At 42.7% G+C, this 12,933-nt stretch overlaps 2 protein-coding genes across 5 annotated transcripts in view; one reads left to right on the forward strand and one right to left on the reverse strand.

The window, feature by feature from the left end:
- The first annotated feature begins 2,145 nt into the window (after positions 1-2,145).
- dharma lies at positions 2,146-4,475 on the forward strand. Its single transcript, XM_042064484.1, has 3 exons — positions 2,146-3,584; positions 3,702-3,889; positions 4,002-4,475. Exons 1-3 carry the CDS (start codon positions 3,269-3,271, stop codon positions 4,143-4,145), a joined length of 648 nt encoding a protein of 215 aa, XP_041920418.1. The 5' UTR covers positions 2,146-3,268; the 3' UTR covers positions 4,146-4,475.
- Positions 4,476-7,704: 3,229 nt separating this feature from the next.
- Positions 7,705-12,933, reverse strand: part of clip3 (CAP-GLY domain containing linker protein 3) — a 25,731-nt gene continuing 20,502 nt past the window's right edge. For 2 of the 4 annotated variants that reach the window (XM_042064479.1, XM_042064477.1), the window contains 7 exons: positions 12,872-12,933; positions 11,202-11,360; positions 9,502-9,636; positions 9,084-9,207; positions 8,429-8,508; positions 8,041-8,113; positions 7,705-7,838 (listed from right to left, as the gene is read on the reverse strand). The exon at positions 12,872-12,933 is cut by the window's right edge and continues 74 nt beyond it. In XM_042064479.1, the coding sequence (XP_041920413.1) occupies positions 7,784-7,838; positions 8,041-8,113; positions 8,429-8,508; positions 9,084-9,207; positions 9,502-9,636; positions 11,202-11,360; positions 12,872-12,933 (688 nt within the window). In that variant the 3' untranslated portion in view covers positions 7,705-7,783. The remainder of the gene's footprint in view (positions 7,839-8,040; positions 8,114-8,428; positions 8,509-9,083; positions 9,208-9,501; positions 9,637-11,201; positions 11,361-12,871) is intronic. The other 2 variants (XM_042064480.1, XM_042064478.1) reach the window with 1 other exon arrangement.

Consider the following 12,933-nt stretch of genomic DNA (forward strand, 5'->3'; position numbering starts at 1 on the left):
TCAGCCGCTTTTCTGCGATTACGTAATGTAGGCTATTTTTTTCAGGCGCATCAGATAAAGCGTTGTCCTACTGATGTACGATAACCTGTTTAAATGCAGTTTGGAGAGAGGATCTTTGTTCCAATCGTTTAGTGGATAGAGCCATGAGCTAATAGCTCAGTCAATCACGGGGCTTACATTTGGAGAGACGTCTTGGGTACTATGGCGATCTCTGTCCATTTTGAGACACACATGTTTGCATTTCCCCCAGAAGAATTAGGGCTTGCGTCGAGTCTAATCTTCGTCTTTACTTGAGAGTAAATATTTCAGTGTACACTAAGCAGTCCTTGTGTAACCCGGCCGCAGCGGATTCAGACGGAGCGTTGTATATTTAGAACCGCTGTGGCGCGGATGACTAAACGAATCACAGAAGATGGAGATAACACAGGAATGCAGTTGACAAAAGATGCTTAGCCTATTTCATCAGATTGATTCACGTTGATCGGACAGTCGAGAGAGGGGATGGATCAAAAGAAACTCTATTTCTTTGACCACATGCACAGTTAGACGCCATTCATCTGTTAATCTGCACCGGATTATGCGAATAGATCAATGGATTAGACCGCATATGTTTTTAAAATGTTGGCAAAAAACGAGGGATTGGCTTGGTTACGGGGTTGTTTACTTTGTTCATTTAAATGAGAGGAAGTTAAATCGGGTAAAGCAGTTGAGCAGAGCTGTCCATTTCAGACTGATTTTAATCTTAGTCTAGAAATGAGCAGACAATATTCTCAAAAGGGTGCTATTGGTCTCACCATCACTGCACTGTAGGCTACTGGTAGGCTAAATGTGCACTTAAATGGATCGATAATTTAAGAAGAAATGAACCCATGGCAATGACAATAACCTTAAATTAAATATCAATTACAACATTCCTGGATATGATGACTCAATACTTAAATATGAAATATAAATGCAAAAAACAATGCTGATTTTGAGAAAATCATTACACATTAGACTGTAGCCTAGTAAAACATAATGGCTATTCTCAAATCCAAACAATAACTAGAGATTCGTTTCAAACAGCTACATTTGTTCATTTATTCATAACAGGCAGATTGAGTCAGCAAGACAAAGGCCTGTAAGTAGGTCTGTAAGACCTGTTGTCTGTTTAGAGACACAGCCCTCTCAACTAGGTCAACACAGATTAGTGCTTTAGTTAAGTGATCCCTGGCACGCTGAACCAAGAAATCATGCAGACACTTAACATTTTAAACTTAGATAGATAGATAGATAGATACTTTATTGATCCCCAGGGGAAATTCAAGGTCTCAGCAGCATACAGACATCACAAACACATTCTTTAACAGCAGAAAGAGTAATTCAAGTATATAATATAAAAACACAACTAAGCAATAAGGACAGTAGAAGATAAAGAATACTTTATTCACTCAAAGCTTCCATACCTGCAGGGGTGCTCTACAGCCAACTCAACTCACTCATGAGATCCCAAAACATTTTGATTTAATCAATGTACTAAAAGGTAGGTCCCAATTACCAGAAAGTGTGTGTGTGTGTGTGTGTGTGTGTGTGTGTGTGTTCTGGATCTTGAACATACCCTGGTTCTGCACTTTGAGCTCTCTCTGTCCACTCCCATCTCTGCACACAGTGTCTACCTCATGCACAACACTGAATGAACGAGACAACCACATTTGGTTTCTTTTATTCTTTTATTTGGACTACTTCATTTTGAAAAGCCACGTCTATTCCTTTTAATATGTAATGGATGGGCTACAGAATGTTGTTCAAAGAATGGACACTTACATTTTACTACAGAATAAATCTATGTGTAAATCTAGGCAAAATACAGTAGCCTACATCAGAGAAGTATGATAACTGTTGGACTGATAGGCTGATTGGTCCACAAAATTAATATGATTTGTTATTGTATATAGGCCTATGTCCCAATATTGAGTTGCAACACTTTTTACTGACCACATGATGGCGAAAACATGACCTGCTTGCCCTGCATTATTATGAATGTAGGCCAATCTCCCTATTTTTACTTATAAGCCAAATTTATAAGAATGTAACATGTTGTTTAATGTAAACCTAATAAACATTACAATTTAAATTGTAACATTTATTGGAGAATACACAACTCAGATTATTTTTTATTTCCCCTTATATTTCTGAAGGTCCTTCACTCCACTATAGGCCTATCAATAGGCCTATGTCACTTGAAATTAAATAACAAAACCTGCTGGTTAACCTTACTTCCTAGCACCTTTGATTATTTTGTGTCATTCACTGATTGATGTTAGAAAGATGAAAGCGCATAATTCTGTGATATGCTAATTATTCTGTTGAAGTCCATCGTTCTACCTTATCAAAGAAGTTTCAGCTCTTCGCGGAACTCTCGCTGGTTTCAGTGGCGTGGTCAACATGTTCAAGCAGAACTTTCTTGGTAGGTAACCGATATTACATTTGTTTATTAGGTAGGCTATATAAAAAAACACATCATACAAAACTGAGAACAAATAGACAAGTTATTCACTCCAGACACTGAGTAAATGCCATGCGATATTGGGTTACTTTAGGCCTATACTTTATCTGGCATAAGGCAATCTGAGCTACAGTATGTACTGTACTGTATGTACCTGCATGCCTAAAACGGAAATTCATATAGCGTATCATTCTTAGATTCCATTTCCATAATATTTAACAACATGCCCTAGTTATTGATCTATTCGGTTAAGCCTACAACTGCAAAACGGGGAACACAAAGTTTAAACATGTAGTCTATGAATTTGCTTATTTCATAGGCAAATAACTATTGGGTGTAAAACTCTTAACTCCAAACAATCCCACAGATAATTCCATACAAACCACTGTAAATACTTTAGTCCCACGTCATTTCTTAAGGCTTAAACAATCACTTGACTTCAATCAATAGACATGATAACACCATCAGAGCAATATCCTTTGAATCAAAGCTTTTCATAATGGACATCAGAGCGTCTTCAAAGGTTAATTGGACTTTGATGCGGAGTGTCACATTACGCGTCCCATTATCAAAACAAAAGGAAAGTTATTGATCTATAATGAGGTATTTGATCGTCTTATTCCTTAAGTCCAAACCATGTAGTCCTAGGCCTATAAGTATGTGAAGAGTTTATAAGGCATCATAACCTCCGAGACAGACAGAGCAGACACAAGTCAAGGATTCACCCAAACTGATAGCACTATTTCTACTTGACTTTCTCCGGATCGGTTCTTTTTTTGCACCATGGAGGTCAAGTTCTCCAACTTTTCCATCGACCACATTCTGGACAAATCTGCCGAAGTGACTCCGCGTCCCTGGCCGATTGACAACTACACGGACGGCGGTTCTTCTCCAGCCCAGAGAGGTGATCTCTACCACTCTGCCCAGCCGGCAGGTCTGAACGGATTCTGCACATACGGGATGCAAATTGGTATTCCAGTTTACCAGGTCAGCCCTCAAGCGTACTCATTCTGCAGTGCCTGTTGCTACAGTAGGCCTGCTCCTTCCAACATCAGCACCTTTTCCCCAGGCCATTCGGAGGCATACGCGTATGAAACAGGTACGAAACTTTGTATTAATATTGAAGTTTTCACAATGATATATCTCTGTCAACGCAAGTTTTCCTTGACAAATGCCTTGCAGTAGTCTCATGCATTGTTGTCGTTTTTTAACACAGGGTCTCAAACTGATCAGATGTGCTGCCCTCATGCAGTCAATCCCCGACACCGAAGCAGGATGCGCACAGTGTTTACTGAGTGCCAGACGAAACAACTGGACCATCTCTTTAGTATGACCGACTATCCTAGCGTGGAAGCCCGGGCAGAGCTGGCTAGAAACACCGGCCTCACTGAGGAAACAGTTAGGGTAAGAAACCATCTCTTGACAATACGGAATATTTTATTTGACGTCTCGGTGTATTCTCTTAAGTCCCCACACAATTATTTAGTGTCTGACATATTTTCAATTAATCTAACAGGTGTGGTTCAAGAATCGTCGTGCCCGACGGAAGAGACAGAACACCAGGGTCAAGAGTCCCGAATCTTACAGCGAGGACCAAGAGGAGACACATTGGGGTCGCGAGGAGACGAACGGTATCCAGAGAATGTCTAACGTCCTGTAGGCCTAGAGATACCGAATAGGCCAATCCTATACGGAGTCATTACTTGCTTTTGCCTCATCTTAATTTATTTGTTTAGCACAGCGTCATTTATCACGTTTGGAAATGGACTGTTGCGTTCACTTGTGTAATTTGTTATATTTAAAATAAACTGACTTTATTGACCACACTTGTTACTTTGTTGCTTTACATCATTATGCTATCTTCGTAAAAAATAAACAATTCACTCCCATTGTTTTAAAAAAACATCAAACTTTTATTAGTGTCCACGGTCAGTATATTAATTATAAGCATTTCCATGCTGGTACACAGTTGGAAAAAGATATATCATGAAAGAGAGGGAGAGAGAGAGCATGCATTAGTTTATGACACCGGTAACTAATCCAGCTTTAACATTTCCCACATATCTGAAATCATTGAGACACAAAACATCGATTTGGATATCGTAACCGGTTTAACATAAACACGTAAAAAAGTTTGTCCTCAAATTATTAAAATATATCTTTTTCAGACAAGACAAAAACGAAAAGTTGAAAAGCAATGGTTGACCAACTTCACAGCTGAATGAGATGCGCGATTTACAGTGTAACGACGATAAAACGTTTCATTATTTCCAGGGGATAAGGATGAAGTGACAAGGAAGTTGTTTGTAAAACAAACTTGCTTCAATAGTGAACAACTTCACAGCTATTTAATCCGTTGACATCCTGCAGACCTGGAATGTCGCTGCAATACAAACTCTTGACACATGAACAGACTACTTTGTCATTGAACAGTAAAAAGTATACAGCATCTTACATTATCCATCTAAAACATTCATAAATAATATTCCAGGACCTCTTATATGACAATTTCAAGCACTACAAAAAATAAGAATGACCAAAAAAACAGGAGTTGTATGGTGTTTGGTGGTCAATGTTTTGGTGCCACACAATTCTAACCAGAATAAAGTGATTATTTCAGATTTCACACATCTATACAACCAGAACTCCACAAGGAGTAAAAAAAAAAAACCCTCAAAATTTAAAAGGTGAATGAACTATGAAGGTTGTGGCACAGCGATTGAGGCCACATATGTGACTATCTAGACATCAGTCAGCTGTCAGATGTAGTGGTCCATGACTCTTTTTTTGCAGTTTCTCAGTGTTGTTGTTGACAGGATATGATCACGACACGTGTGTTATTAAAGAGATTTCCGGAGTGTTTACACCCCCTCTCGATGTGCTTTCTCTTCAGGTGTCAGAAGTACCATTAGTATGTTTTAATATAGAGAGTGGAAAAAAACAACACTATCCAGAGTCACGTAGCAAGATAACACAGATTAAATATCGTCAGTGTCAATATACTCGTTGAGTTAGACATTAAGCACGGACCTATTGAAGTCTATGGACTGTCGCTTATTTTTGTCCACTTTGTTTTTTTGTCTTGAAGAGGCACACACACACACACACACACACTCACATACACACTCTCGTTAAACCTAAGTGTGACAGACAGATAGGCAGGCAGGAGGCAGAGGAAGTGAGAGAGAGAGGGGGTGGGGTGAGCGGGTCTTGAGGTTGAGACACTAACATCAACTGCGATGTGTTAGCACTAGCAGGCATTCCTGACGTTTTCACACAGCATCTCCCCACTGCCATGGGCTCTGAACGCTAACGGCTGACGCACATCACACACAGCACCACTGCACCAACGTCTACCTTGGCACACGGTGATCATGCGTGGTGGTAGCGGGCGCGTCTAGGCCAGAACTATGCTCCCTCGTTCACTTGTACAAGGTCCCACCAGCTCAGGTGCTTTTCTGACTGTGACTGTGAGATTGTCAGGGTGTCATCCATAAGGAGGAGAGCAGAGCAGCATTTGGAACATGTGACTCTCTGATACAGGGTCCTCTAGGAAATCCCCCTTCCCCACGTTTTGGCTAAAACTGGGGTTTAAGGGGTTAAAAAGGCCCCATCCCTCAAGCTCTGCTCAACAAAGCTCAGTCCTTTACACTCCTCAAAAACAACTCACCCTGTTTTTGCTAATGATTCCAGCTCAACCTGCTTCCAGTAAGGGAGCTTAAGAATATAAAAATTGAGGGTCTCTACCAGTGTTTCTTTAACAAGGACGAAGAAGCAATTAAGTGGCTTAAAGCCTTCCAGGAAGAGGCCTGAAGCTGAGTTTTATCTATCATGTATGCTGTGTGTATGCTACATACTGTACGTCCAGGCTGGCGCATTCCCACACACGAGAAGTTGCACACAGGGATGCAGAGATGCACTACACAGCACACTCCATGCATGCTCACTGTTACACCAGCAGAGGGCAGCAGTGAGTCGTGTTAAAAACCCTGTATAGTCTTAGATAGTTTAATCCATGTTATTTGAATCCCTGCCCATATACACGGCATGCTAATTATTGAGTAGATTATATTCTACGATGCCTCTTAGGTTCATAATATTACATCTCACAAATCGAAAATTCTAATAATGCTGACACAAAAGATAAAGAGTTTCCTTAGCTTGAGTTGTTTGTTCTGAGCACACAACCAATCAGAGAGAAGGTAGACACCAGTCTGATACTAAAATGGTGGAACTATGGAAGGACACTGTCAGCGCTGCACTGAAGACTCTAAACAGGAAGCAGAGGGAGCAGGCAGGCATTTAGCAGATCTTAGTCTACACATACACTCAGACACCGTCTGAGTCCAGAACGGTTTCTGGCCCTGACCCGGCTCTTGTCTGACTGAGGTCCGGCTGACCTGTACCAGATCGGTACCAGATCGCTTCCAAGTCCAGCTGATCTTTTAGCGTAGTCATGGTCAGAATCCCACAGGAGGGGGATGTGAGAGAGCCTAGGCAAGTTGGAGGTATATCCTCACAGAAGATCTGATTGGCTAATAGCATATTTTGGTGGTCTAAGTTCTTTAGGTGGTTTTTGGCAACTACTAAAAGAGAGCTTTTCCAGCAGTTAAGCCCAAAGCAACCCAAGTCAATGATCAGAAGGCTTTAAGATTTCACGCTGGAGTCACTTAGAAACAAATGGCTTTTGTAAGGTTCTTATTTTCCAAGGTTTGCATCTTTCAAGTCTGTTTTTAAGTATTGTTTGTTCGTTTTATTAGTTTAATAAACGGAATGCAGGATGTTAGTTAATATACAAGGCACTAGTTTTTGCTATTGAATTGCAATCGAGGGACAGGGAGGGGGGGGAGGGAACACTGCAGTTATATCCACAACAGTTTGATTGGTTTTCAGATCAAAGCAGAAATCAAAGGTGGCAGAACACCAACAGGTAGACAGTCCAGGGGAGAAGAGGGAACGAGAGACTAGGGGTGGATAGAATAAGAAGCACTGATAGATAGATAGATAGATGATAGACAGATTGATAGATAGATGCACAGACTGTGGTGATAGGGGGAGAGAGAGAGAAGAGTTGGTTTATCGTGAGAGGGAGGGAGGGAGAGAGAGAGAGAAGAGTTGGTTTATCGTGAGAGGGAGGGAGGGAGAGAGAGAGAGAAGAGTTGGTTTATCGTGAGAGGGAGGGAGGGAGGAGAAGAGAGAAGAGATGGTTTATCGTGAGAGGGAGGGAGGGAGAGAGAGAGAGAGAAGAGATGGTTTATCGTGAGAGGGAGGGAGGGAGGAGAAGAGAGAAGAGATGGTTTAGGACTGCATCTCTGCACGCAGCATCCATGGAAACCAGCAGCAGAAAAGCAACCTGAGAAAAACAAACAGGACAAAAACAAAACAAAAACAATGTTGATTATATGACTATTGCAGAAGATGCTACATGCTCATATACAAACATGCAAAGGAGCAAGCACACACACGCACAGATGAGGACACACACACGCACACACACACACACACACACACACACACACACACACACACACACACGCACACAATCATCCGTGTACCTGGATATGGAGCTCTCTGATGTGATGTCTTTGGGAGACCTAACCGCATTGAAGTGACGCTTGGGCTGGGACACTACAGCACATGAAACATGTAAAGAGCAAATTACACAACAACAACAACAACAACAACAACAACAACAACAACAAGAGTGCAAACTAGTCAAACATTACAGACAGCAACAGCAAAAACAGGTAAGGGCTATTGCTAAACCTCAAAACAGTGACCCCATCAGAAGAATCACATTGCATATTTAGGTTATTTTTATCTTTAGTACAGCAAACTAAAGGACTTTGAATATAAAACTACTGAGTAATGTGACTTGCTTTAGTTTTACTATGATATACAGTAGATCACAGTAACACTCACCAGACATATCCTAGTACGTACATGTCTCAGACTTACTTGTCACTTGATGGACTTTCTTCACAAGAGTGCCGTCTCCCTGGGACTCCTTTGGGCCCCCGAGTCTATACGGATGCAGGAGACACCGTAAGGAGGTGCTTACAATGGCAAAGCTTGGAACAATTAAAGTCAGAGAGGATTCATATTCTGAACTACTTTGTCAGCAGCCAGACCTACAGAGACCCTGTCTCTGCTGAATCATAGAAGCTAGACAGGTGTGGGCTTGGTAAGTACTTGGATGGGAGATCTCCTTGGAAAACTAAGTTGCTGCTGGAGGTGGTATTGGGATAAACAAAATGATGTTGCTCATTGTAAATCTATGACCATTACGGTCTGGTGATACACAGATTTGGTGATTCATGCTCCAAAGACAGCTTTAAGTTCAGTTTAACACCAAAGTGATGATGACCATGATAAGGACATTTATTAAATCTAATAATGTTTATATGTGTTTTTTCATTATTCCTGTGAATATTTGAGGAATACAATATACAATTTGTCATGCCAATAAAGCACATTTAAATTGAATTGAATTGAATTGATAAAGTAGGTGTGCATGTTAGTCCTGGCTGTGACTTGACTCCTGTGCCTATTCAGCCGTTGGGATAAGTGTGGGGGGGGGGGGGGGGGTGTACTGTACCTCTGCACGCGGGAGGGAGGTGCGAAGACGCCGTATTTCGGTAAGCAGCTGAAGTAGCGCACCCCGAACACTGAGCCGTCATGCTTCCCCGTCGGCTGTTCCAGCTCGATGCCAAACCAGTAACCTAGGCAACAGCAAACACAGGGTGTCAACACAACATCATTAAAGCAGAGCCTTTACTGCAGGCAACTTAAAAAACAGGTAAGATTCAGTATATTACTACTATCTGTACTCTTTGAGGGTTGAACCTTGATGCAATTAATACCTTGATCTACTGGTTGAGCTGCAGAAATGCACCTAATTTTCTTCTGGTTGTTAATGCTGGCACCACAATATAGTTATGAACAACACATTGATAAAGATGTCATTTGTGAATACATTTTTAGACTGATTTTCACGTCTTTATTAATTTCTCTACCTGGGGCGAAGTCTGTCTTTCCGTAGAAGCGGATGGTTCCCTTCTTCTGTCCAGCCACCAGCACCTGGTCTCCCAAGTCCACCCTCACCCCATCAGGGTCCAGACTGGCCATGGACAAGGACTTCTTCCTCAAGGCTGCCAAACACACAGGAACATGTCATCTACATACAAAACGTCTGTTGGCCATTCTGCACCTGGTCGGGATAAGTTATAATATATAAGTTAGTTATATATATATATATATATGTAGGGGCAGCCGTGGCCTACTGGTTAGCGCTTCGGACTTGTAACCGGAGGGTTGCCGGTTCGAACCCCGACCAGTAGGAACGGCTGAAGTGCCCTTGAGCAAGGCACCTAACTCACTATTGTTGCAGGCAGCTCACTGCGCCGGGATTAGTGTGTGCTTCACCTCATTGTGTGTTCCCTGTGTGCTGAGTGTACTTACTTATATATGGCTAACAGGAAAAAAAATAGGTTTATCTTACATATGTGTGTGTGTGTGTGTACACTACCCCCAGGTGGGTTAAATGCAGAGGACAAATCCTCAGGATAAATAAAGTAACTTAACACTGTCTTCACTGGCACTTAGTCTTTCAGGGAGACTAAATCCAGAAATCTGTCAGTGCATTACAGACGGCAAACTAACACTGCCCCAACCACAGTCACAGATGGCACACTAACATCGCTCCAACCACAGGACAGACCGCACACTAACACTGCCCCAACCACAACCACAGGACAGCAGCAAAATAACACTGCCCCAAACACAGGACAGCAGCAAACTAACACTGCCCCAAACACAGGACAGCAGCAAACTAACACTGCCCCAAACACAGCCACAGGACAGCAGCAAACTAACACTGCCCCAAACACAGGACAGCAGCAAACTAACACTGCCCCAAACACAGCCACAGGACAGCAGCAAACTAACACTGCTCCAACCACAGGACAGACCGCAAACTAACACTGCCCCAACCACAGGACAGACCGCAAACTAACACTGCCCCAACCACAGGACAGACGGCACACTAACATCGCTCCAACCACAAGACAGACCGCAAACTAACACTGCCCCAACCACAGGACAGACGGCACACTAACATCGCTCCAACCACAGGACAGATGGCACACTAACATCGCTCCAACCACAGGACAGACGAACCACAGGACAGACGGCACACTAACATCGCTCCAACCACAGGACAGACGGCACACTAACACTGCCCCAATCACAGGACAGACGGCACACTAACATCGCTCCAACCACAGGACAGACGGCACACTAACATCGCTCCAACCACAGGACAGACGGCACACTAACATCGCTCCGTTCTCTCTACATTGCCCTGTTCTGGCTTGGTATGAATTTGTATGCTGAGCCGCAGTGCAACCTTGATAAGTACTCAAAGGTGATCCAGAATCAATCAGTTCTCAAATCAGTCTGGGGACACCAGGGCCAGAGCCTCATTTAAGACAAATTTCTGCCAAACTCAATTTTAAACTCTGTGGCAATTGAGGCCAATTTTATACCTGTTTAGTGCCATGCCCTCCCTCCATATCCCTGCCTCCCTCACAGAGCACACACACAGAGGACGAGGGCAACTGGTCTTTAATGGAAATCATTACAGGGAGAAAATTGCGCTGTGCTTTAGCGTCCACTTTGACCTTTGAGTGATTCTCCTCCTCCTCCTCCTCCTCACCTTTCTCTCTCTCTCTCTCTTTCTCCTTCTCCTTCTTCTCCTTCTTCATCTTCCCTGTGACGCGGGAGAAGTCCATGCGCGGGGTCTTAGGGGTGGAGGTGATGGAGGAGGGGGTCTGGTCGGATAACTTGGTGATCTTGGAGACGGGGGCAAAAAGTCCTGCGGGGAGGAACAGGAAGTACCAAACACATATTAGACTAACATACGATATTTATATAATATTTATCGTCTTAACTAGTCAAAATGGGATGAACAAATGGAAAGAGGCAAACCATGATGGGGAGGAATGAGTGACAGTGCAGCCTTAAGGTTGTAGACTAGAGCAGCAGTTCTCAAACTTTTCACAATGAGTACCACCCACAAAAACAATTGGCTCTCCACCATTATGACTGGCATTAAAATACAGGTGCGTAGGCCAATTCAACTACATATTTTACATTGTACAGACACAAGTCTTTATGAAAAAACACCTTGGAGACTCCCTGAGTACCACTAGCGAGAGTTTGCGTACCACCAGTGGTACCCGTACCACAGTTTGAGAACCACTGGACTAGAGGATTTGGAGGGTTAGCTTTTAGCCAGTTAGCATTCACCATCTTTGGCTTCCAATGTGTGTATGTGGACTGGTGGATGAGCAGGCCATTTGAAATGAATGGGACCAGAACCTCCTCCCTCTCACCAGGTTTATATAATACTTCCATTTTATAGACACACAGTCCACTTCAGATCAGTTGGTCCATGTCGTCAGTTTTTGTGCTGGATGCTTTAGAGGTTAGATCTCATCACAGCTACCATGAAAGATGTATATGCTCACATATGCTTAACTGATCATCTCTACAACCACCATGTTCCTATCTGTCTATCCCCACTCCCTTGTACCATGTAAAGCACATTAAATGACCCCCGTGTTTGAATTGTGCTATATAAATAAACTTGACTTGACTTGACTATCATAGTCTGTCTCACTCTGATGTAGATTTAAAAATAAACATGACAGTAACTCCAGGAATCCTCTGAAGTATTTCTGTAAATTGCAAATAATACTGATCTTTCTGATTTAATCCTTTTAAAAATGCATGAGTCATTTTTACCTGCTGCCCATTAACAGGTGGATCATAAACGTAGGAGCTAAAGTGTTCTGACAACTCCTCATTACAATGTGACAGGGGAGTATGCCCATGCAATATGTCCTGTGTGTATGTGTGTGTGTGTGTGCGTGTGAGAGAGAGTTTGCTTGTGTATGTTTGTGTGTGTATGTTTGTGTGTGTGTGTTTGTGTGTGTGTGTGTGTGTGCGTGTGAGAGAGAGTTTTCTTGTGTGTGTGTGTGTGTGCGTGTGAGAGAGAGTTTGCTTGTGTGTGTGTGTGTGTGTGTGTGCACGTGTGAGAGAGAGTTTGCTTGTGTGTGTGTGTGTGTGTGTGTGTGTGTGTGTGTGTGTGTATATGTTTGTGTGTGTGTGTGTGTGTGTGTGTGTGTGTGTGTGTATGTTTGTGTGTGTGTGTGTGTGTGTGTGTGTGTGTGCGCGTGTGAGAGAGAGTTTGCTTGTGTATGTTTGTGTGTGTATGTTTGTGTGTGTATGTTTGTGTGTGTGCGCGTGTGAGAGAGAGTTTGCTTGTGTGTGTGTGTGTGTGTGTGTGTGTGTGTGTGTGTGTGTGTGTGTGGTAACCCTTACCCATTTTGGGGGGGCAGATGAAGTAGCGGACCCCTCCAACACTGCCATCGTTCTTCCCCTCG

Source organism: Alosa sapidissima, chromosome 15, assembly GCF_018492685.1.
Source record: "Alosa sapidissima isolate fAloSap1 chromosome 15, fAloSap1.pri, whole genome shotgun sequence".
Taxonomy (NCBI): domain Eukaryota; kingdom Metazoa; phylum Chordata; class Actinopteri; order Clupeiformes; family Clupeidae; genus Alosa; species Alosa sapidissima.